Below are 27,787 nucleotides of genomic sequence, written 5' to 3' on the forward strand. Positions count from 1 at the left end.
AGTAATCGGTACACTCAATACCAATACAAGCAAGAAGTGTTGACCAGCTTAGTGAGGAAGGCAAAATCATATTCATAATCAAAATCTAGAGTTATAAGGTTTTTAGTCTGTTTGTAACTTCCACAGCCCAAGAGATAACCTTTTTAAGGCGCCTATGGAGTTGTTGTTTTTTTTAATTAAAAATCAATCAAAAATCAGCTAACACCTTTTTATTCCCATATATAGGGAGTAGGCGGGGCCGATTTTAGCCCTATCTAACGTTTGGAGACTGAGTGGGCAGTTCAATCTCTACTGGTACCCATCAGAGATAGCTGGCCCAAGGCTATCACTAATTAAGTGGCATGCAGTGAAGAGAGACGACTCAACAAGTGCTGCCATCTCATAATCCCTAACACTCATATTTAATGTCTGAAATAATGTAGGTTCTATGGCCATTCTTGAGTTTACGGGACGAAAAACCCGAGTTTACGGGAGAAAAAACCCCCTTGCCCATGCCGGAGATCGACTAACTCGGGAAAACCAGTCGAAAAAAGGCTTGAAAATTTTTCTTCTAGTCGCCGACTAGATTAAACCAAGAGGTCTTCCTTCGTGCGGTTAAGCGCCGTGGTGTGCAAACGCTACATCCACTGAGCTACACAGGCTCCCTTTTTTAAATTAAGGGGATATTAAATCCCACATTATTTCAAAGCCGAATAAGAAACTCAAAGATAGGAATCAAAGAGTTTCATGCCGAATATAGCAAACTATAAAAGTTTCGGCAGATTGTAGCATAAGCTAAAGCACATAGTTCAACACTAGGGCAACTCGTTGCAAAGGTGGGTAAAGTTCTGATTATCCTTAGTATTTCCCATCATATAAAACACATCCCCTGGGAGATATTTTATACGTTATGGTGGAAGGTCACTACCCAGACCCTACCCAGATGAGACCTCAATAAAGGTTTCGACCTTTATTGAGGTCTCATCAGTGAGTAGATAGACCTAGATAATACTGAGGTTATAATGAAGAGAACTTATATATACTTTGCTATACGAGTTGTCAAAAAGGTGCACCCATAAATAACTTGAATAAAGAGCCAATAGGCTTCATCGCCGAAGTGAAGCCTATTGGCTCTTTATTTAAGTGGCCTATGGAGTGTTCAGAAGTAAAGAGGCAAGCTTACCTGAGTAATCTGATTGGTTTAAAATGACACTGGCATTTCCCTTATCAGCTTTGGTAATTATTCTATTGCTTTTCATCTTTTGCAGAGCTTCAAATTCTTTTTTGATAGGTTGCTTTCTGGTGGTTTAGCTTGGGTGAGAACACTGACTACATCCATTCTGATGTTGTTGGGAAGGTTATGGATACCTTGTTCTATTTGTATCATTATTTCCTTTTCTTAGGTGCTATTGCAAAGTTATGGCCTCGTGTGAGTGTGCCAATTGCTTCAGGGTAAGGGAAGATAGGTTTGTGTTTCAATATGGAAATACCATGAGTAGGCATATTTAAATAAGTTATAATACCAGAATAAACTCACATAAAATATTATTTTATTAGTATAATTTTCACCTAAGTATCAAAGGCATCTTCAGTACAAAGCTAATCAAATAATAACTTACAATTCCAAAAGATGCTACCTAAGTAGCTAATGTAAAATAACTAAAAAAAGGTCATTAAATTTCCTAATTTATTAAAAGATAATAATAAAATAAATAAACACACATAATTAAAAATAAAATAAAATAAAGTTAGGAAAGATTAGCTGATTTAAAAAGTACTATCTCCCTCTAAGGGGATAGGCATAGACCATCAGATCTGTTTAAGTTAGGAGAGTGAAGTAAAGCTTCACATAAAGTGTTTCTTTATAAAGCTGTTCCATGAAAAACCGATTTTTGTGAAGGACTCTTGTCTTGTTCCAGTGAACTCTGTCTCGTGTTGATAGCATGCTCCACAAGTCCAGACTGTTCAGGTTCAGGGTAATGAATATAAGATTTGTGTTCTTCTAGCTAAATAAAAGCAGATCTGCCTCTTTGTCTGAAATAAGATAATCCACAAGAGCATGGAATCTGGTACACACCTGGATAATTGAGATGTGGAAGCTTGTCCTGTGGAGAGCTGAGAAAGGTCTAGATTTTACAGAAGAAATAACTTGTATTCCTTTCCCTTATGTGCAAGGCATTAATGAACGTATAGCGAAAGTTTTAAAACCACTAAATATTTTTGTTGCCTTTTTCCCCAATCAGAAAAATCTTAGAAACATTATTGCCTACAGAAAGAAATATCATTGATTTTACAGAGTCTCCATCATGGCTTTAGATTTATGAAGAGAAATGATTTATGTATGCATGTAAAAATGAAAATATCACAAAAAATGACAGATGAAATCGAAAATAAAATTATGAGTTTCATAGATTCATCATAAATGCTAGAAAAAAGACGGTTTTGAACTTTCACAGATAGCTAATATGGATGAAATGCCTCTGATTTTGATGTGCCCTCAAACAAGACTGTTGACTTCAAAGGTAAAAAAAATGTTAAAACTTCTGGTGACAAACAGTGCCCAAAGAAAGACTTTGGGTATTGGATTTTACACCATCATATTCATCCAAAAGGACAGATAGATGAGAAAGGGAGGAAGTTATGGATAAAGAAGGTGTGTTCTGGACATCCTGGCAATTTATGTCAGAAACCTGCTTTGTTAGTATGAGATCAGTTTAGATGCCATAAAACCAAAGAATGAACTTCGCAAAATTAACACAAAGTGGCTGTAACCTCAGGAGGACTCACCTCTATGCTTCAACCTTTTTAGATGTATCAATAAAAAACCATTTAAAATATTTATGAGGGAAAAATGGATCTATAGGATGCGATCTCCAAATTTTGAGGAAACATCTACACGTAGGAGAAAGAAGGCTACAATTTTGCAGGTGTACAAATGGGTAAAGAGTTCATGGAATGAAGTGAAACTGAAATTATTATAAAATCTTTTCAAAAGTGTGGCATTAGTAATTCTCTTGATGGTACAGATGATGACTTATTTCAAGACAGCGATGACTCAGTTTCTGATGAAGAATCAAGTTCAAAAAATTTGAGAGTGAAGATGAAGATTAATAAAGATTTGAAAAGAACATTAATCAAATTTATAAAAATTATTTTGTTTATATTTTATATATATATATATATATATATATATATATATTATTATTATATGTTAGATTTTGCAATGGTTTACTGATTATTTTTAAGAATAATTGTTTTTTTATCTAATAAACAGATAATATGTATTAATATTTTCATAAAAAATTTGATAATTTGTGTGTCTTATACTGCAAAGAATTTTTTTTTTCAAAAAATTTCACATGAAATATGTGATGTGTCCAATACAAGATGGTGCGTCTTATAAGACGAAAACTAAGAACAACGGGCACAAACATAAACTTATATTGAAATTATTATCCATCTATCAGACTACAATCCAGCATGAAAAGAATTTCAATGAAGAATGAATGAAATAGCATAGTCTTCACAGATTCAATCTATACACTTCTTTCAAACCACCTAGGAAACTGTCTTCTTTCTTACTATATACAAAGAATGCATTACAACCTCTCTCCTTACCAATGTCAACTACCCTGCTCATGTCTTTACTATTTTTGACAGACTGGCCACTCTGCTTTGATTAGAATCTAATAACATCACGACATGATAGTAGAGTAGAGATTATTGATAAAAGACCAGAAAATATAAATATCACTGATAATACTGAAAATGTAGTAGTGAAAGTTTAGAAGGACATAGAAGACTTGAATAAAGAAATAGCATTCTTGCAGTCCTTCACAGGACAAAGCACAAGATCGTAAGGCTGCAAAAACAGCAAGAAATCAGTCGAACTGAGAACAGAAAAAACAACAGGTCCTAAGCCAAAAGGAAAGTTGTAAGAATAAATGAGTGAGAGAGAGAGAGCATAAGCAGATAATTTTTATGGTGATTCTATGATATGTGAAGTACTTCACAAAAGCACTACAAAATCTTATTTCCTTGGTGTGAAAATTAATATTATTAGTAATGCTAGAAGAATGCAAAAAGGGAAGGTGAAAGAATAGATTGTTTTGACTGGAACCATTGACCTGAGAGGTGAGAAGTATTGTATGAGGGAGGATGTGAAAGAGTTAATGGAAGAAGCAAAAAAAAAAAAAAAAGAAGAGCAAGAGGGTGAAGTTTGTGAAGTCTGCTTCCAAGCTATGATCAAGGCAAACTGAGGAGGAGGATAGCTAATAATTCAATATGCAGGTTTTACAGAAGGAATGATGTAGAGTTTGTGGACCTATAGCCTAAGTTTCATAGACAGAAAGATTTGTACAATGCTGATGGACTGCATTAAATGAATTAGGAATTAGGTGTCTAGAGAAGCTTTATTGAGAGTGGAAGTGCAAAGTTAGGAAAACTACAGAAATTAGGGAAGATTGTGTGTGTGAACAAAAAAAAAAGCAGAATCTATTCTCTCAGGCAACAATATTGAATGGCGTAATCAATTCAGGATGTAAAGGTGGTTGGAGGCCCAAGGAGATGCTGCAGTTTCTGTATACTGATGCTAGAAGCATAGCATCAAGAATAACAGAGAAGAGGTTTTGCATTGGTTAGTGCAACCTCACTATAGGCATTAGTGAGGTTGCACTCTATCCCTGTAACAGCAGATGACATAGTTACAGGAATAGAGTGTGATGGAATTAGTGTTTTCAGGAAGGATAGTGTAGACAGAACAGGGATGGGGTAATGCTGATGATAGCAAATGAATTACAGCCAACAAGATTAGGAGTCAGTCCAGCAGATGGCAGTTCTTTCATTTAGTCTGATGTGAAATCAAAACCAATAGGACAAAATATAAAATTGGTTATTGCTATAGGCGAGGAGGTTTCCACGGATGATTTCAAAAACATGCATCAACACATTATTACAATGAGTGCAAGTCGAGTAGTTATTATGGGAGTTCAACTTTGGAGACATAGCTTGGAAGGGAAAAAGATCACATGGCAGGAAGGAAATGGAATTTATACACTTACTGAAAGATAATTACTTTAAGCAGAATGTCATGGAGAAGACTCATGGTATGAGAGTGTTGGATCTTGTTATAGGGCCAGAAGACCTGTCTAAGGTAGCTATTACCTCCAATTGGGGAAAGTTATCATGTGTTCTTGAAGCAGTACATTGTCATAAAGATCAGCAAAGGAAGGATGCTCTTGACCAAAAAAAAAAACGACTGCATTAAGAAAGTTGTGCAGCATTACTACATTGCAATGTGAGTAGATCTAGTGGAGTCTATTTACCCCCCCCCCCCCCCCCCAAAAAAAAAGGTTTTTAATCCTTTTTCCAAAGTAAGCAAACAGACAAGTAAGTCAAGTTTGCGGCTGCACGTAGGGCAACATTAGGCAACTCATGGTAAAGGTGGAGTAAGTTCTGATCAATTTCCTTAGAATTTTCCCCTAATGCAAAGCACATTTCCTTGCGGAGATGTATGATGCTATGCATAAGGGTCAAAGCTGTATAACTGAGAGGAGACCTCCACATAGCCTTTAAAGGAATACGGAGAACTGACCAGGGCTTCTGACCTAATGTCCAATCCTCACCTTCTCGTGGTGCACCCTGTTGGGTATCTACCTGGATACTGAACGAACGAGGATGGGCTGGCAATTTGGGATTTAGCCGACCAAATTGTATTCTTATTGGCTTAAACCAATATACAAAATGATAGTACAACATGACAAAATTTTATGCTGGCTGGGGCATCACCTGGTTAAACAAGGCCTCCCCCTGTTTTTGCCAGGGAACCAGGGCGAACAGCGAAAAGTCAGCTACTGGAACAAATCTGAAAGCACTCCCCAACTCAACATCACCAGAGTTAAAGACCGGTACTATCAACATAAGAAGTCTGAATAACAAAGAAATGGAGCTAGCTGAAGAATTAGATAAGTACCAGATCGACATAATATGGGTGACTGAAACAAAAAAGACAAAAACTGGTGAGATCTTTCTGAGCAATAAATACAAAATGTTCTATTCAGGCAATGACAATCAAGGAAAAGAAGGAGTAGCCATAGTATTCAACACTAAATACGAGGCTAATCTTCTTGAATGGCAGGCAGTCTCAAGTAGAGTGATATGGGCAAATATCAGAATGGGGAATTGGACAATGACTTATTTGTGCCTATGGTCCCACAGATGGTTCTACTAAGGTAGAAGTGGAGGAATTTTTTGATGCTTTAGAGCAAGCATGGCCTTGCTATATTGGCCCTCATATAGAACTTCATTCTATATGAGGGCCAATATATGATGAGTGGTAGCATCACGGGCCGCACACTTTTAGTTAGAAATTAAATAAAAATAAACTGCTTTTTTTTTTTTCAAGGCAATAGTTATATGTATTGAATTACTATATTTGTTAAATCATTTTACTACTGGGAGAACAATATATTTGTTCTCCCAGTAGTAAAATGTGCACAAATTGATTGATTTAAATATAAGTTGTTAAATTAAATTTAATTACATATTACTGTTTTTTTTTACATGTAACACAACTTAATGAGAACACTGTGGGCGTTCATGTGCGGCAACAAGTTCATCAAAGTCGATTTTCAACGATGATGACGATATTCTTAACAAATCCTGAAGGTGGTCATTCCGTGTTGAGAATATAAATTGTTTCCGTCATCAGAAATAATGAATATAACTAGTATATCAATCAGAAAATCTGCATTCAAAACTAATAACTAAATTGACACATATAATTTAATATAGTTTTTATCCTGTTGCAGGCCTGCTGTTGGCCACCTATGCTTTAGAGAAAGCATCTGACGCAATGAAACAGGAAAAGTTGGTCCTTGTTGGGGATTTCAATAGTAGAGTAGGAAATGATTGTCAGACATACAAAAATATTTTGGGAAAATTTGTAGAAAAGAGCAAAGCTAATAATATGGCAAATACCTGTTGGATTTCTGCTAAGAACATGGACTGGTTATTACTAACACCATGTTCCAACATAAAAATGTGCACAAATTCACATGGAGAGAAGAGGAAAGGAGTAAGAAAAGTCTCATTGATTATGTTATTGTTGATAGCGATGTTTCCTCCCTGGTGCAGGACACCAGAGTGTACAGAGGATTTAAATTGGAAGTGATCACTATTTAGTCTTGAGCAGAATAAAATTGAATTTCATGTTGAAAAGAATAACATGTAAAAAAGTTTTAAAGTGAATAAAAGTTGAGCAGCTCTCAGATGTGAACTGTAGACTAAAATACACAAAGATTATTGAAGAAAAAATGAAAGAATTTGAGAACAGGAACCAAAACTTGGAGATTCAGTGGCAAGCCTTGAAAAAAAAACCCTGATTGACACAGCGAGAGAGGCATGTGATGCGGTTGTCTGCAAGGATAAAAAAAATCAGGACTCCATGGTGGACACAAGAAGTGAAAGAGGCAGTGAAGGAAAAGAAGAAAGCATATCAAAAGTTCCTGTCAAATAAGTCAGCTTTTGCTCTTAGAGAATACAGAGAAAAATGTAAGAAAACGAAACACTGTATAAAACTAGCTAAACAAAAGTCATGGGAGGACTTTGGCAAGAACATTAAAAATAAATATTAATCAGATGGCAAAATATTCTGAAGGTTGTTGAAGTAACTTAGAAATGAAGGAAAGAGCACTGTAAAAGGAGTTAGAGATGATAATGGTAACATGAAAAAGGGGAGAAAAAGATATCCTCGAAGTATGGAGTAATTACTTTGAAAAATTGCTAAATGAAACAAGCAGTGATAGCACAGTGGTAAAAAACACTCAACAGGCATACAGTCAGGAATACATATTCATACTTGAAGTAGAAAAAGCCATCAAAGGCTTGAAATGTGGAACGGCAGCAGGAGTAGATGATATTCGACCAGAAATGCTGAAATGGTGGTATAAAAGTCTTACAGTGGCTGCACTGCATAGTTCAGAATGTTCAGAGGGACGAATTCCTGATGATTGGAGTAGAGTTCTCATAGTATCCATATATAAAAAGGAAGCTGGATTCAGGCCAAATAGAGGCTTTCAGGATCAGATCTTCACTTTACAACAAATTGTGGAGAAAGCATGGGAATATAAAGAAGATCTGTATTTAAGTTTTGTCGATCTGGAAAAGGCATATGACAAGGTGCCAAGAGAGAAGCTATTCAATACGCTACAGTTATATGGTATCAATGGGGCATTATATCAAGCAATACTTAGTCTTTATTTGAGTTGTAAGTCAGCAATTAGAATTGAAGGAAGTACACGAAGATGGTTTAATGTTAAATCTAGTGTGAGACATGGATGTACATTATCCCCTCTGTTATTCATTATCTATATGGATCACATTATGAAGTAAAGTGGTATTAAATATGATATCAGAATTGTAGATGATAATGTCAGCTCTTTGCTTTATGCAGACGATGTTAAACCATATCCACGAGTGTTTCATCATCAACTCAGTGTAACACTTCAGATTTTTATATCAGGTTTAATGTCACAGTCCTTCATAATGTGATAGATATGACAGTGGAGATACTATGCATCTTTCCTTGGTTTTTACACCTGATTTTACACGAGATAATCTTCCTGTACGTTCTTTAACTCTAACTGCTGATTGACATGCTACTCTATGTTGTTCCTTTCCATCCATCTATTCATTGGATATCATCAGATACCATATGGTCACTCTGTTGCTTGGTGATGTGCCACACCATGTCTCACTAGGTAGTCCTGTTGTATGCTCTTCTGGAGGCTTCATCTCTTCTCTCTGAAGATCAGTCATTCCAGATACACCATCCATTCATCTCATTAAGGGTCTGTCCCTTCCTCTTTTTTCCAGGAACTGTTTGGCAGAACACTTTCATAGTTTAATGGGGAAAAAAAATAAAAAAAAATAAAATATATGTATATATATAGATAGAGAGAAAGAGATGGTACAGAAAATGAAATTGAAAATAGTTTTCAACACAAAGAATAACAAGTCCCCAGATTACGTTGGGCTATAACAGAACTTTTTAAGCTTTGGAGGAAGAGACTGCTTAAAAAGTTGGTTATGTTTATAAAAGAAATTAATCATGATTTGGATAGTAGAGAAAATCTCCCAGGAATGGTGTAGCACAGCAGTCTAATCTGCCATTTGCATGAAAAAAGTGATTCATTAATGTACTCTTAATTATCTAGGAATTTCTTTACCAGCTATTCCATATAGGATAGTCTGTAATATAATTACATCAAAGACTGCTTACTTATGCTGAAAGAGAAATTGGCCTATATCAATGTAGCTTTAGAAAAAAGTCCCTTGTCAATGAAATTTTCACTATTAGGCAGATTCTTGATGGGTAATATTGCAGTGGAACCATCCGAATGCAAAAGATTATGAATGTTATGGTGAATAGTTTTGCAAAGAGATCAGAAAGTATGACTGCCATTTGGACACAATGCAAGCTTCTGCTTTTAGCCATTTCAGAGTCAGTTTTGGATGTGCTGTTTTTTTACAGCTGTTTCTGGCTTTGATAAATAGAAAAGGATGATGGAAATTTCAATGAAAGCTGATTGCAATATGCCTAGGGATCCCATTTTTTGAAAACAAAAAACCGGGACGCAATAAATTTTGTAGAATTAAGGGTTAAGAGAAATAAATTTTATTCGTTAACATTATGTATTTTAAAATAAAAAAATTAAATATTTATTTGAATTTGAATTTGATTTATTAATGTAGATCACATAAATGTTTATACATATGTCAAATAAATAGAATTCTAATAAGAACACGTAAACACAGATGACAATACTTAAACACGTAACACTTAAATTAATTAGTATATGAAAATATAAAGACATAGAATAAAGATATAAAATGTTAATATGTCAATAAAACAGAACTACAATGTAAATACTATAAAATATAAACAACACGAGCCTTATGCGTATTGTGTCGATGCATAATATCTGAAATTATATGAAAAATAAATTAATTTAATTTATTAACTTTATCAACAGTAAATACATCACATTGATAGGTACAATCTTAAAATCAATATGATTAGATGCATCCATGGATATGCAACAATATTTTACATTCCTCAGATCTTCCAATATTTCACATTTTACATGTAGTGATAAGACATTGGTAATAATAGCCTTGCACTTCGTTTGTGCACGTGAAAATTTCTTATTCAAGAATTTTTTTAAAATAGAGGATGTACAATCCATAGATTGGAAACTGTGATTGTGTTTAACTGCATGAAAAACAAATGTAGCCTCTTGTGCAACCAACTCCATTTCTTGGCTACCTAACTTTTGATACCCAAAAAATGATGTCAATGATTCACTTGAACTTTTTGTAGACACAGCAGACGTGTGCTTTTTTGTATTGACATGGTCAGTTATATCTGCCTTATCTCCGTGGCCAATGTTAAATTCTGCATGGCACGGTAGGTTTCACTCTTGAGCTATCATCACAATCACTGCTTTTTGTTATAAAAATGAAAGGAAGAAGATCCATTTTTCATTGAAATTACACTTTCTTTTGGGCATTTTGTAACAAATGGTATAACTTTATTAATTTAAAAAATACAATATTCACAATTAATACGAGAATGCAAGAATACAATATGAACAGTTCAAAACTAAGTTATATCTCATACCCTGTAGCAATATAAAAACAATTTAGTGCCTGAAATGTGAAGCTTGGTTCACATAGCTTACGATATCCGACGTTCCAAAATGTTTCTCATTGGTTGAAAGAAAATGAACTATCATGGCGCGTTAATATTCAAAAACATGTCGACCAATGAGAAACATTTCAGACCATCGGATATCGTACGCTATGCGAACTAAGCGCGAGACAAAAGATTGCTAAAAATTTACGGCCGACCAGACGAACGAAATAGATGCCGTGGTTGTGATTAGTTAAACATACAATTGTGCTTAAGGGTCAAAGCTGTATAACTGAGAGGAGACCTCCACATGGCCTTTAAAGGAATGCAGAGAACTGACCAGGGATTCTGACCTAATGTCCAATCCTCACCTTCTCGTGGTGCACCCTGTTGGGTATCTACCTGGATACTGAACGAACGAGGATGGGCTGGCAATTTGGGATTGAGCCAACCGAATTGTATTCTTATTGGCTTAAACCAATATAGAAAATTATGGTACTACATGACAAAATTTCATGCCGGCTGGGGCGTCGCCTGGTTAAACAAGGCCCCCGTTGTTTTCGCCAGGGAACCAGGGTGAACAGCGAAAAGTCAGCTACTGGAACAAATCTGAAAGCACACCCCAACTCAACATCACCAGAGTTAAAGACCGGTACTATCAACATAAGTCTGAATAACAAAGAAATGGAGCTAGCTGAAGAATTAGATAAATACCAGATTGACATAATATGGGTGACTGAAACAAAAAAGGCAAAAATTGGTGAGATCTTTTTGAGCAATAAATACAAAATATTATACTCAGGAAATGACATCAAGGAAAAGGAGTAGCCAAAGTATTCAACACAAAATAAGAGGCTAATCTTCTTGAATGGCAGGCAGTCTCAAGTAGAGTGATGTGGGCAAATATCAGAATGGGGAATTGGACAATGAGACTTATTTGCGCCTATGGTCCCACAGAAGGTTCTACTAAGGTAGAAGTGGAGGAATTTTTCGATGCTTTAGAAAAAGCAACTGACACAATGAAAAAGGAAAAGTTGGTCCTTGTTGAAGATCTAAATAGCAGAGTAGGAAATGATTGTCAGACATACAAAAATATTTTGGGAAAATTTGGAGAAAAGAGCAAAGCTAATAATAATGGCATATACCTGTTGGATTTCTACTCAGGACATGGACTGGTTATTACTAACACCATGTTCTAACATAAAAATGTGCACAAATTCACATGGAGAGAAGAGGAAAGGAGTAAGAAAAGTCTCATTGATTATGTTATTGTTGATAGTGATGTTTCCTCCCTGGTGCAGGACACCAGAGTGTACAGAGGATTTGAAATTGGAAGTGATCACTATTTAGTCTTGAGCAGGATAAAATTGAATTTCATATTGAAAAGAATAACATGTAAGAAAGTTTTAAAGTGAATAAAAGTTAAGCAGCTCTCGGATGTGACACAAAGATTATTGAAGAAAAAATGAAAGAATTTGAGAACAGGAACCAAACCTTGTTAGATTCAGTGGCAAGCCTTGAAGAAAACCCTGATTGAATCAGCCAGATAGGCATGTGGTGCGGTTGTCTGCAAGGATAAAAAAATCAGGACTCCATGGTTGGCACAGGAAGTTTGAGAGGCAGTGAAGGAAAAGACGAAAGCATATCAAAATTCCTGTCAAATAAGTCAGCTTTTGCTCTTAGAGAATACAGAGAAAAATGTAAGAAAACGAAACACTGTATAAAACTAGCTAAACAAAAGTCATGGGAGGACTTTGGCAAGAACATTAAAAATAAATATTAATCAGATGGCAAAATATTCTGGAGGTTGTTGAAGTAGCTTAGAAATGAAGGAAAGAGCACTGTAAAAGGAGTTAGAGATGATAATGGTAACATGAAATAGGTGAGAAAAAGATATCCTTGAAGTATGGAGTAATTACTTTGAAAAATTGCTAAATGAAACAAGCAGTGATAGCACAGTGGTAAAAAACACTCAACAGGCATACAGTCAGGAATACATATCCATACTTGAAGTAGAAAAAGCCATCAAAGGCTTGAAATGTGGAAAGGCAGCAGGAGTAGATGATATTCAACCAGAAATGCTGAAATATGGTGCTATAAAAGTCTTTCAGTGGCTGCACAGAAGGGCGAATTCCTGATGATTGGAGTAGAGCTCTCATAGTACCCATATATAAAAAGTGAAATAAAACTGAATGTGAGAATTACAGAGGTATTTCCCTACTGAGCGTTCCTGGTAAGATCTATGTAAGTAAACTTGAGAAATGGTTGAGAAGAATTGTGGAAGAAAAGCTTAGTGAAGAACAAGCTGGATTCAGGCCAAATAGAGGCTGTCAGGATCAGATCTTCTTTTTAAGAAATAGTCGAGAAAGCATGGGAATATAATAAAGATCTGTATTTAAGTTTTGTGGATCTGGAAAAGGCATATGACAAGGTGCCAAGAGAGAAGCTATTCAGTACTACAGTTATTATATGGTGTCAATGGGGCATTATATTAAGCAGTACTTAGTCTTTATTTGAGTTGTAAGTCAGCAGTTAAAATTGAAGGAAGTACATGAAGATGGTTTAATGTTAAATCAGGTGTGAGACAAGGTACATTATCCCCTCTGTTATTCATTATCTATATGGATCACATTATGAAGGAAAGTGGTATTAAACATGTTATCAGAATTGGAGATATTAATGTCAGCTCTTTGCTTTATGCAGACGATGTTATACTTCTAAATAAATCCGCTACAAGTTTGGAAGATTCCCTGACTAAATTGAATAACTGTTGTAATAGATATGGTATGAAGCATTAAAAAGACAAAGACAATGAAAATAGGTAGAATTGTTGAAAATGTTAACTGTGTTGTGAACGGAGAACCTGTTGAACAAGTAAAACGTTTCAGCTACTTAGGCACGATTTATAGTGAAGATGGTAAATTAAATATTGAAATAGACAACAGAATCAACAAAGCTGGTATGGTAGGAAGTCAATTGAATAAATTCATATGGAATAAGAGAGAAATTAGTCGGAACACTAAATTAGCTGTATACGAGACAGTGTTCAAACCAGTTTTAACTTATGGATCTGAGAGCTGGGTCAGAAGTAAAACACTTGACCAAAGACTAGAGACCGCAGATATGAGAGTCCTGAGAAAGATTAGAGGTGTGAACAGATGGCATCAATGGCAATATCATATTAAAAATGAGGATATTAGGAAAGAACTTGACATTGTCAGCATCCAGGAATGCGTTAGCAGAGCTAATCTCAGGTGGTATGGTCACCTAAATAGAATGGGAGAGGAAAGATTAGCAAAACAAGTGTTCTCTGCCAGGTTGGCAGGAAAATGACCCAGAGGAAGACCAAGATATAGGTGGATTGATACGGTACAAAATGCCTTAGACGATAGAAATATAAGATCTGATAATGTTGGAGTCTTAACAAGTAACAGACTGATTTGGAGGAAAATTGTAGATAGGCAGTTAGTAATGATGTAAATTTTTCATGTAGTACTATCATATCCTGTACACCCCTTGAGGGTACATGTCAGGAAATTGATGATGATGACTGTTGGACGACTGTCTCCCTTATTTTGACATTCTTTTCTCTGGCTGAATGAAATGTATGGAACTAAATTGTTTTCCCAAAATTCTAACATTTGTAATTCACTGAACTACAAAATAAATGTCTCTGCTTTTTGTTTTTTAAACTTACATTTTTAGAAGCACCCAAATATTTTACGACTTGTACTTATTCTTATTAGAAATGTTAATATTTTTATTTTCTAAAAAATCCGGGACATTTAGCATCCTGAACTAAAATATCGGGACAGAAGTAATAAAACTGGGACGTATGGGATCCCTAAATATGCCCAACTCTTCTCCTATATAGTTTTGGCCCACTTATTGGAAAACCAAAGCTTGGATGAGGGATGAGAATTTAAAGCTGAATGGGGAATAAATGTTTCCATACCAGTATGAATTGCTGCAGTGATATATTATTCAATGTAGTTGTTTAAACCAGAAGACCTGAAACAATAATCGATCCAAGGAAACGAGTCATCATGAAGATTATTCCACTTGACTTTATTAATGCTATACAACGTGCATGACTGTGCAAGTGTAGCTCCATGGGAGAAGAATTCAATACTGACTGAATTGCCTAGAACACAAACGGCACCCTTGTGTTCTGGTAGGTAAATGAACAATATGTATAAGGTCACAGGCAACAGCAAATGTTTCAGCATCCTGCTTGGTTAGTGCCCCCCCCCCTCTATTAGGAAAGGTCGACTGGAGAAAATCAACATTTAAGGAAGGAAATCGAAAGAGTTCAAAATTGGTTAGTTGCATTAAGAGAGTGATAGTGACTAAAAGTGAAATTTCTTAGTTTCATTCTATGAATCTTATAGAATGGGACCAAGAAATTTTTAGATAAAAATGTTCAATAAGAGCAGATTTTATATTGGAAACTTTCTGATGTGATATATCACCGTGAACATATACAGAAATGTTACCAGATATTTAAAGTAAAATATTTAAATATCTAGCCAGATATTTCCTCAAATCAATCATTTAACTTCCTACTGTCCATATCATGTTTTCACATCTATCAAAATGTTGATGTGAAGCATACAATAGAATTGGAGAAATGGATAAGAAATGCTGTCCATCAGTTATCTCTATTAAGAGTTATGATAATCCTTCACGCTCAGGAGAACCCTTAACTAGATTAACTTGAATTCATTGTTGCATCTAAGAGCTACCAAACAGCATGAAATGCTTAGTTCCTTACAGTATATGCAGTGTAACTGAAATTTCAAATAGAGATACAAACTAAGCATATACAATATATTTTTAGTGCTTTTATCATATTATAATTTGTTATTAATGGCATGGCAAAATAAAAGAAGTCCCCATTCTGGAATTTTTTTTTTTATCTTGGGAAAAAATTACCATTGATGCATATGGAAAAGCCTCATTGACTATTTCATTGTTAATAGGGATAGCTTCATGCTAGTTCAGGATATTAATGTTGAGAGGATTTGAAACTGAAAGTGACTATCACTGAGTGCTAATTAGGATTTAATGAATGAATATCACATTGAAAAGAACAGTATGTAAAAAAGCTTTAAGAAGAAAACATTGATTCTGATTCAGCTAGGGATATGTGACTGTAATTTCAGTTACACTGCATTACTACAGTTTTGCAAAATATAGCGAAGTTGACCGCAAGGATAGAAAAATAAGAACACCATGGTAGACAAAAGAGGTTAAAGAATCAGTCCTGGAAAAGAAGAGAGCATATTGAAAATTCTTGGTAAATAAGTTAACAGATGCCCTATAAGAATATACAGAAAAATGTAGGACAGCTAAGCTATGTGTAAAAGTAGCTAAACAAAGGTCTTGGGGAGACTTTGGTAAGAATATAGGAGATAAATATGAGGAAAGTGACAAAATGTTGTCACTGGAGGCCATTGAAAAAATCTTAGAAATGGAGGAAGAACTACTGTAAAAGGAATCAAAGATGATAAAGGTGACATGAAAACTGAAGATAAAGATATTTTAAATGTCTGGAGTAATTACTTTGCAAGACTGTTAAATGAAACAATCAGTGACAAGAACAGTAGTAGAAAATTTTCATGTGAACATATCAGTACTTGAGTGAGAAAAAGCCATCAAAAACTGCATTGTGGAAAGGCAGCTGGAGTATTTGACTAGAAATGATCAAATATGGAGGTATAAAGGTTTCACATTATTTCACATTTCCATCACAGTATTAGTGGCAATACTGCCTAATTCAGAGGGCTTGGTCAGAAGGTTGAATTCCAGATGATTGAAGTAAAGCTCTCATAATTCCCACCTATAAAAAGGGGAATAAAGCTGAATGTGAGAATTACAGAAAAATTTCTGTTCTAAGTGTTCCAGTTAAGATTTATGCAAGCATACTCGAGAAGAGGCTGAGAGAAATTGTGGAAGAGAAACTTGGAGATCAAGCTGGGTTCAGACCAAAGTTCAGTTGTCGAAATCAGATTTTCACTTTACAACAAATAGTTTGGAAATCACAGGTATATAACAAGTATCTATATTTAAGTTTTGTAAATCTGGAAAAAAGCATACAACAGTGTATCCCAAGATAAGCTTTTCAAAATGCTACAATTATATGGAGTAAATAAAGCATATAGAGCAATACATGTCTCTATTTAAGTTGTAAGTTAGCTAGTTAGGATTGAAGGAAATGTAGGAAGATGATTTGTAAAATCATGTGTAAGACAATGCTACATGTTATCTCCACTCGTATTCATCTTTTATATGCATCACATTATGAAAAAAAAATGGCTTTATACCTGATATTAGAATCAGAGATATCAAACTTAAGCTCTTGGCTTTATCCAGATGATGATGTTCTCGTAAACATATTCAATGCAAGTCTCCAGGTTCTAACTAAATTGCATAACACCTGAAATAAATCTGGTATGAAAATCAATAAAAAGATCAAACCTGTCAAAATATGTTAGGAACACGGAAAACTTCAGCTATATTCTCAACATGGAACCTAACAAGTAAAATATTTCAATTATTTAGGCACATTTCATAGTGAGATGGCAAATTTAATTTAAAAATATACAGCTGAATTAGCAAAACTAGTGTGACAGAGAACCAGTTGAATAAATATATATGGTATAAGAGAGAAATTAGGCAATACGCTAAACTAGCTGTATACAAGACAGCCTTCAAATCAGTTTTACATTATGATCTTGGAGTTGGGTTAGAAATAAAACACTTGATCAAAGACTAGAGACCACAGATATTGGTATTATGAGGAAAATTGGGGCTTGAACAGATGGCATCAATGGTAGAAACATATTAAAGTTAGAGACATTAGGAAGGAACCTGTCATTGTCACCATTCAAGAATGTGTAAGCAGGGTTAATGTGACTTTTTATGGCACTTTAACAGAATGGGAGAGGAAATGTTACAAATGTTTGTTGCCAGAATTGCAGGAAAAAAGATCTTGAAGAAAATCAAGATCTGGGTGGATTGATTCAGTCAGAAGTGCTTTAAAAGACCAAAATTTTAGATATGATGATATTGGAGTACTTACAAGTAATAGACTAATTTGGAGAATTTTTTTTTTTCCGAAGGAAGATAATTATTTTCATGAAACAATTATTTTATAAAATAATCGCAAAAGTATTTAATAAACATGTCATTGTTGTTTCTTCTAAATTAAATCTTGTTTTTTCATAATACTAGTTGTAAATCACTTCGCTTAATGCTGACAGTTTCTGCACTTGTATTGTTTTGATTTACAGAAAACAAATTTGTAGTAATGAATAATGTTATATGCAACACTTTGAGCTATGGTTCACTTCTCCCATTTCCAAGAAGTGTGCATTACAAACTGAATCCAACAGTTCTGAAACAAATTATGTATTATTAATAAGAAAATAATCTTGTACACTTTGTTTTGGAAATAAAAATTTTCAAATTATAAAATGTAAATAAAATTAGGTTCTGAAATAGTCATGCCAAATGAAGAAGAAAATAGTACATATTATTATACAAGTATCTCCATGGAGTCAGAAAACTCATCGCTATAGACCTACACTAACCTTTATACATATAATACCTACCATACCATACCTCTTCTTTAACTCATTTACTGTCGGGACACTCGCAACTAATTCTGGCAAATCATTCACCACTCTCTAAGCATAAAATCTAATTTGCATGGCCTTGCTAATTACTACACATTTGAAAAGAAATACATTTACTACTAGTTTTGATACGTGTATTTTTGAAGTAAATGTACTTTTACTACTGTTTTAGGAAGAACTTGCTACAACTAACCACTTCCAAATATTCCTTAGTCTTATTCCTAATCTTATTCCCAATAATAATAATTCTTATTAAACGATATTTTTTCTTGACCACAGAAGCTATGTAAAATTGACTATTTGGGAAATGTTGATCAAGTATCTGAGAAAAAACTATTTTAATGCCAACTAGTTTCACCAACTTAAGCTGTTGGCATCTTCAGGGTACAGGACTGATAATAAGAACTAAAGCTAACAAAACATGTTACAGATTAGACATTAACAGAATTCTAATTATAAATTACAAAACAACACTGAACGTGTAAAATACACGTGTGGCACGTACATGATCTCACTTGTTATTTAGGAATGTTTTATAGTTGGTACTAAAGTTCATTTCTTGTGTGTTTAAAGATCTAATTAGAGTCTTCCAGATCTCGGATAAGATTAAACCATGGTTCCTCTTAAGATTTTCTACAGAACGGGCGACTGTTGTGGCTTCTTTAAAAATACGAGAGCGGTTAATCCTCTTCTATGTAAGGGATACAGCTTTTATCCCACTCAGTGACATGGTTGGTTCTGGAGAAATGGAAAGATAAGCCCGATATATCTTGTCTGTTGTTTTTGACATATCCGATGTGTTCTCTCTGCCTTATCTCAAGGCTTTTTGAAGTTTGGCTGATGTAACTTAAACCGCACGAGCATGGGATATTGTAAACTCCAGCATATTTAAAGAAAGGATGGAAGTCTTTTGGAGATCTTAAGAGTTTACGAATTGTATCTTTAGGTTTAAAGGTCACTCTTATTTTTTGTGGCTCATCTTGAATGGCTACCCCCTGGAGACTTGTTAACAAGATTCTGTTCTCTGATCCACCACAAAGACAACAAGAAGACACTCAATATATTACCACAATTGTCATTCCATACGTGGGGACAGCCTCTAACAAGGTTGCTAAACTCCTCAAACCACATAAAATAAGAGTGATCTTTAAACCTAAAGATACAATTCGTAAACTCTTAAGATCTTCAAAAGACTTCCATCCTTTCTTTAAATATGCTGGAGTTTACAATATCCCATGCTCGTGCGGTTTAAGTTACATTGGCCAAACTTCAAGAAGCCTTGAGATAAGACAGAAAGAACACATTGGATATGTCAAAAACAACAGACAAGATATATATCGGGCTTATCTTTCCATTTCTCCAGAACCAACCATGTCATTGAGTGGGATAAAAGCTGTATCCCTTACATAGAAGAGGATTACTGCTCTCGTATTTTTAAAGAAACCACAACAGTCGCCCGTTCTGTAGAAAATCTTAATAGGAACCAAGGTTTAATCTTATCCGAGATCTGGAAGATCCTAATTAGATCTTTTTGGTATTCATACATATGAATTGCAATGTCCATCCCATTCAGATTTGAAAACTGAGAAACTACATTCATCATTCCCATTCTCACATTCCTTTTGCCTCATAGGTGCTTATAAAAATTTTTTAAACATTCCTGTTTTTACATTCCCTTGGTCAATACCCTGTAGCTCATGATTTTCACTTTCACTCACTCACTCACATATAAATCCTCTTGCACAATCTCCTCCATTATCTGTGATGGTTCCTATCATTCTGTACTTGTCATTTTTTATTTATCCACACAAGGTTTGAAACCTATAGTCCACCACTACCATGAGGAATTTTAAAAATTTTTTTGTATTAAATTTATTTTTAAATTGCTCTAGAGACCAAACATGGAACTATTTATTACTTTTCTGTAATTTAAGTTATATATTTTCAAAACTCTTTTTATCTGTTAAATCTCCATGCATGCAAGTTGTTTGCTATTTGCCAATAAATCAAAGAGTGATGATCATTAATGGTTGAAGTGATAGCCAAAGACTAATTAAAAAAAAAAAATACTTGAATTGAATTTATTAATACGTAGTACCAATGCAATAAATAAAGTACAATACTCCATCCATCTATTCATTAGATATCATCAGATGCCTTATAGTCACTAAGATACTTGGTGATCTGCCACACCAGTCCTTGCCAGCTGGTCCTGTTGTTTTTCATGAGGCTTCAGCTCTCTGAAGATCAATCACTCCAGACACACTATCTATCCATCTCATATGGTCTGTTCCTTCCTCTTGTTCCAGGAACTTGACCTTCTATTACTGTTAATGTGTCCAAAGTTCAACTTTCTTCTGTTAATATCCTTAAGAAACCTTTAAGTTCTACTGATCCTTTCTAGCACCCATTCTCTTGTCCACCTTTCAGTATATGATATCCTCAGTAGTCTTCTGTAATATCACATCTCAAAAGCAGCTATCCTTTTCCTATCAGACTTCTTTAGGTTCTAAGTATCATATCCCTAAGTCACTGTTGGGAAAAGCTGCATCCAAAATCCTCAATTTTATTCCTGTGGAGATAAATCTTTCCTTCCAGATTTTAGACAAGCTTCTGACTGTTGTTTTAGCCATTCCTGATCATCTTCTGAACAGCAATTCTTCACATTAATAATGAATCCCAGGTATTTGAACTTGCTGACTTTGTCAATTCTTTCTCCTTTAAGGTACACTTGATTCTCAGGAGGTTTTCTGTATTTCCTTTGAGAATCATAATCTTTGTCTAGCTGGGATTGAGCTGGAATCCCCTGTTGTTACTGATCTCATTAACTTTGTCAAGGATTTGTCATAATTCTTCCTTGTCGTTACAAAGGAGTACTGTATCATCAACATACCTCAGATTACCTAATTCCTGTCTTAAGGGAATTAGGAAGAATAGGTGGGAATATCACTGGGAGTGATATTCTTCCATATCACTCCCAGTGCTATATGTGATGTCCTCAGCATAGATATTAAACAGGTGAAGAGAAATTAGGCATCCTTGCCTAACTTCCTTTCCAACCTGAAGTCAATCAGTTAATCCAACACCTGTTCTTACCATAGCTTCTTGCTCACTGTACAAGTTAGCTATCAACCTTATTGTGTGTTGAGGAAAACCCATTATTTTCATTACTCCCACAGTTTGACATGTTGACACAGTCAGAGTCTATGAAACACATTACCATAGGGAGTCTAAATACTTTATACTTTTCCATGATCTGTCTAGCGCAAAGGATCTTATCTCAGGTACTCTTACCTTCCCTAAAACCTGCTTTTTCTCAGGCATCTCTGCCTCATCTTTTGCCTTGATCCTATTTAGAATGAACTTTAATGAAATCTTGCTTGCATGAGAGATTAAACTATTTCTTGCAATCCTTCATAATCTCCCTTCTTATGTAGTGGTGTGAAAACCAACTTCTTTCAATCTCTAGGCCATGATCCTGTCTCCCAATTTTATCTCATTTAGTACAATACTGGATGAGATAAAATACTAGATAAGTAATTACAGTATGTCTTATTAACATTAATACTTAGTGCAAATGCAAGAAGTAAATAAATTACTAGGGAGGCAGGGGTGCAAGTGACTTAGCTAACTATTGAGCAAGTTTATAAGTTGGGCTATCCATACTATTCAACTTTGGAGCATACAGGGATATTGTATTTATGAATTTTAGGTATCCCATAAATACAGAGTGGTTTCACATGAACAGGTTTATACCTGTTCATTAATTAATGATTTTTTTTGGCCCAATAAGTAACTTTTTTTCTCTTGAGACATAGTGAGGGTTTTAATCTATGATTTGATAAGTAAACATTGTCATCTAGGAGATCACATGTTTTTAAAAAAAATGTTATTTTATTTTTTGTTTGTTGTAATCCTCTTGATTCATGATAGTAGTAACATTTCCCTTATCAACTTTAGTAATCACAATATATTTATTCTCATATAAGTTTTTTAAAGCAGCTATTTTTCTCCTTGGTATATTACTTTTAGGTGGTTTAGATTTTGTTACCAATAATGCTTGCTTTGTCTAAACAAACATTATTGGCTATTGAAGGTTGAAGATTGATACAGTGTTCTGTGATGAACATAGAACCTAAAAGAATAAGCATTAGTATCTAAATTTTCATTAATAATAAATTAATACCATTCATTAAAATCTAAAAAATTAGCATTTTGTATATTTGTGTTTTTGTTCATTTATTCACCTTTTTTTATTATAAATTTCCAAATATAGCTTTTGGCATTCTTCTTTGGGAGATAGCGACGTATGGAATGTCTCCTTATCCAGGGGTAGATCTCACTGATGTGTATCACATGTTGGAATCTGGCTATCGCATGGAATGTCCACCTGGCTGCCCTCCTAGAGTGTATGAGCTAATGAGACAGTGTATGTAGACATGAGTGGTTATTAAAATATTTTATATATGTATATATATATTAAAAATATTTTACTTTATTTTTGAAGAATAGCATTATTTTCACTGTGGTCAGTTAAATAAATTAAATGGTTAGGTTTTATAAAAATCTAGTTTGCATATTAGATTCTGTAAAGAAAAGTGTTTGCCTGCTTGGTTGAATGGGTGGCCTCTCTGTTTCTTGACTTACAAATTGTTAGTTTGAATCTCACTGTGATAGGGAGATTGATGAATGTCTTTATGTGGTAGATGAATTTTATTGCTCAGTGTGAGACTACTACTACCACCCTGCTTATTTCAGGCAAAGACAATTTTCTGCATTTTTTTGCCAGGAAGATGGTTTTTTTTCACTGCAAAGAATTTAGAAGTGGTGTCATTGTTATAATTATTTTATTATTATTAACATCCAACCTCTATCAATTTATAAGATTCATCATGAGAAGTCCCACACTCTCATGCAAAAAAGATCATCAAACTGTACCTTAACACTTTGTGTCCTATCGATGTAAATATACATCGACAGGACTTTAAGTCACAGTAGGTCTAGGACTCAAAGTGTTAAACTTTATTTTAGAAATTATGAACTTTACAACCATGTTAAGTCCATAATTTCTAAAATGAATGCTGATCACCGTGCAACACTAAAAGAAAGGATTCAAAGTGTTAAACCTATTCATAGTTTCTGCACTCACCACACTTTCAGTTAATGTATTCTACTCACATATCCCTCTCCATGCAAAGAACCTGCTCCTCACCTCCCTGCTCACAGTCTCTTTATACTGTTTCCAGGGATGGCCTCTTGGTTTACCCATATCTCCCTCTACTCTGTGAAAAATATCTTCCACATAAATTTGGGTAACATCCATTCATTAAATTGTACACCTCAATCATAGCCTCTTCCATAAATCTCTCATTGCACCCCATATTCCATAAATGTGTCATTGACTTAGTGAACCTTTTCTACACCTGTAAAATATCTTCATATCAATTTGAAAACAGGTGACCAAATCTGTACACAGTTGTCCATATGCAGCTTGATCAATACCTTATCCCAACACATTGTAACGTTTTTGTATCTGCATGTGAATGTTCTCCTCATCATTGTTGTAATCCATTATGATGTTCTTACACTTTTAACAGTGTGATCCCTTAACTTAAAGTTTCTGTTCACTATCACTCCCAGATCTCTCATACTTCAACATTTCTCAGTTGCATTCTCTACATCTCAACCCTACCTACCAAATTTCAAGACCTTACTTTTGCAACATTAAATTGACAGCTCCTCTCATTTGTCCAATCACATAGTCTATTGAGATCCTCCTGTAAGGCCACATCATCTGTTCTTATTATTCTTCCCATCTTTTCATCATTGGTAAATACAGTTGCTGTATATTTCCAGGGTTTTTTTATAGGGAGCCCATCCACGATAAGTTGGTCAACCTATAGTATGTTAGTACCATGGATGGGAACAGTTAAACCTCTCCAAATATCATTAATATATAGGTTAAAGAACAATGGCCCCAAAGCAGATGCCTGCAGCACTGCTAGTGACTTTCCTCTTTTAGGATACTACCTGCTGATGCCTATTCGACAGCCAGTCACTTATCCAACTCACTGGTCTCTTGTTGATCATGTATGCTTAAATTTAATTACCATCTGGCAGTCTGCAGTCGTCAAAGTCCTTTGAAAAATTCAAGTGTGCTATTATATACACACACACACACACACACACACACACACACTGGTTTCTATAAATTAAGGAACAAAGAGAAGAATCATGATAACTCAAAATCTATGTGATGAATTTTTATGCAGTTCAGTGAGAAACATTATGAAATGAGATGTGAAAGAAACATCCACAAAAATTATAAGTGAATAGTTTAATTTTACCTTGTGTGTTTGACTATTATTTTCATGTACCCACATGTTACTGAATTAAACTATTCACTTATAATTTTTGTGGATGTTTCTTTCACATCTCATATCCTTACAAACCTTACCACATTCCTTACAAAGTGGCTTAGTAAGGAATGTGGTGACCCTCCACACACACACACACACACACACAGTGTACAGCTCACAATGATGTTTTATACCATTTATAATGGTGTTCAGTAGCTGAGTTGGTAATAACAACCATTGCCCCCTGCAGAGCTCTCTAAGTTCCTCAAGGTTTTGATTTGCTGCTCTTATTCTCCCCACCCCTTCAAGGGGGTTTTTGGAGCAGCATCACATCTACCTAGAGCATCCTAGGCATGCTCAGTAGAATTAAGGTCAGGAGACCTGACCGAACAGTCCATATGTACAATAGTCTCTTTTTGAAGATATTGTTACATGAACTTTGCTTGATGAGGATAAGTATTATTGTCTTATAGGATAAATGTCTCCCCTATTGCATCTCTGCATATGGACTAACACAGGTCTAGGACCTTGTCTCTATAAGATGCAGCATTCATGGTTCCACTAAGAAACACATATAGGTCAGTGCATCTATCTAATGAGTTGCCTCCCCAAACCATCATGTTACCTCCACCATAAGTGTATCTTTCATGAATATTAAAAGGATGATAACATGTTTCTGGTTCTCTCCAGATCAGATCACGCTTGGTATTGCTTTGTAAATCAGAACTCATCTGTAAACAATACCGATCCCCCATTAGTCTTTGATCCAGTTGACATGGAGATAGGTACATACAGACCACCTTTGTGAAGTTTTCTGTGAACAGTGGAAGCAGATGCCAATGTTCCTGTAGCCAAGGTGAGATCAAATTATAGCTAATTCAGAGATATTGGTCACCCACTGCAGTTGTAGTCAGTGGCCTTCCTTCACTGTATTTCCAGGATGCTTTTTGTGACTGTGAACCACAACAACTTGCATGCAATTGTCTGGCTACCTCTGCTTTTGGCCTGCCTCTAGTCTTAGGATGGCTTGCCACCTGAATTCAGTTAATTAATGTGCTGCAGCCATGTCCAAGAATTTTGTTATCAGCAATGTCTCATTCTCATTCCAGACATGAAACAGAAAATCATTCTAAAACACCTGCTTTTATGCTGTGGCTCATTTGTATATATCACTGACAGTGCTACTCGTTTGTATAATGATAACCAGACTTGGCATCACTTTTTATATAACGTACTTAGCTTTCCAATGTTTTTTTCCTTTCCCCCCTGAATTATTGTGATTTTTCTCTTTGTTCATTTAATTTATGGAAACTAATGTATCTCCCTTATTCAGTGAATTTATCACTATGTTGTAGTATACATAAGCAGATTGCTAAAACATGACCTTCCGTTAACAAACTCATAACAAACCTGACTATCATAGAGAATAATAGAAAATATTGTATTATCAACCCAATTCTGAATCCTAGTCCTCTTCAACACCTTAACAACTCTCCCAGACACTCAGACTGGCCTATAATTGTAGCCTGAGTCTTATTTTTCTTCCCCTCTCCCTGTGAAGTGAAACAATATTTCCACACTTGCCCTGCTGCAAGACTCGTGTTAAACATGTATGCCAATGGTGGTGGTAGTGTCGATTCCCTGGAGCAATCCAGATGTGGTAATATACATATAGTCAAATTCAGCTGCTTTTATTAACCACGTTTACTTTAATTCCTCATATTCCTGTTGCTCACTCACTATCAGTACCCTCTACATTCCAGCTTCTCATGACGTTGCGTTCATGAAGATGAAATATCCTATAAACTGCTCATTGAATACTTCAGCTGCATATTTTCTTTGCATCAGTTATCAATTTACCATTGTTATCAACTAACATTATCCCATATTTGTTCTTTCTTGTATTTACTACATATCGAAAGAAGTCACTAGGATTTTTCTTCTTGGCTTGATTGGCTAATTTCTGCTCATACTACACTTTTGCTGTCTTTACCAACCAAGTCACATTCCTAGCCTGCTTTTTTTACTCTTCATGCAATTGATTATTATAACATTCATCCTGTGTTGCCTCCACAGTGCATTCTTCTAGATTTCATGCTTAATCCCTTCATTCATTCCATTCCTTATTTAGTCTCAGCTTTGGAATACACTCAGACATTGCTTTTGTTAAATATTTCGTGATCAGTACCCAAGCAACATCTATCTCCTTTTCATTCAGGTCCTTTTTCCATACTATTGATCTCAGTTGTCTCATATGTTTTTTTATGGTCATCAACCCTGTAGTTCCATGTGCATACATAGTGAATCATCTTAGAAAAAATTCACAATATGCACTTCATTTGAATTTTGCACTACTACATATCTGGTTATTCTAGTTTGAACTGCTATTTTGCTTTTGTTAACTATTGCTGTATTATACAAAATTTTCTACAAAATGCAATAATTAACATTGCTATAATGAATACAGAACCTCCCAACCTTAGTCTCATAGATAGAATGCTATTTTAAACTCACACTAAAAATTGAAAATCTTCACAATAGCCAAATAAATTTCCTAACAAATGAGATCACAAGCAGGAGACAAAGGAAATGGTGGAAAATCATACATTCAAGCAGAACACAAAGGAAGATCAAGGGAAACAGAACCAAGGAAATTGTGGGAAATAAAAGAAACTTGCAAGAAATTTAAAAAATCAACGTCACAGGAAATGTAACAAAAGAGAGCCATAGAAAATAAAACTGGAAGAGTATGAATTATAAAATCTAGAATTAACGTTTAAATTCAAAAGGTTACATTAGCTTAAGTTAATGTCACTTACCTGAAATCTTGATAATAACTAAACATGCATAGAGTGTAAAAATTACGGTGTTTCCAAATAAAATCAAAAATTTAGGTCAAAAATTGTAAATGAGAAAGTTAGAATTTATATTGTAGATAGACACAAATGAGCTGTTAACCAAAACAAATTTCATCACTTTTACTTAAACTTTGAATTAAAGAATACTGTACATTGTGCAATATCTCTTTAATTTACGGTTCTAAGAGAATATTATCAGTTTATGCTAGCTGTACATTATTGGATCTCTGTCCAATCAGGAAATTGACATTCATACCA

General features: G+C 34.8%; 1 protein-coding gene across 1 annotated transcript in view; it reads left to right on the top strand.

The window, feature by feature from the left end:
• Positions 1 to 27,787, top strand: part of LOC150092387 (uncharacterized) — a 265,602-nt gene that overhangs the window by 151,363 nt on the left and 86,452 nt on the right. The window contains exon 8 of the mRNA XM_090415087.1: positions 22,589 to 22,741. Coding sequence (XP_090271213.1) covers positions 22,589 to 22,741 — 153 coding nt within the window. The remainder of the gene's footprint in view (positions 1 to 22,588; positions 22,742 to 27,787) is intronic.

Source organism: Typopeltis vanoorti, chromosome 26, assembly GCF_054136105.1.
Source record: "Typopeltis vanoorti isolate ZY-2024b chromosome 26, IOZ_Tvanoo_1.0, whole genome shotgun sequence".
Classification (NCBI taxonomy): domain Eukaryota; kingdom Metazoa; phylum Arthropoda; class Arachnida; order Uropygi; family Thelyphonidae; genus Typopeltis; species Typopeltis vanoorti.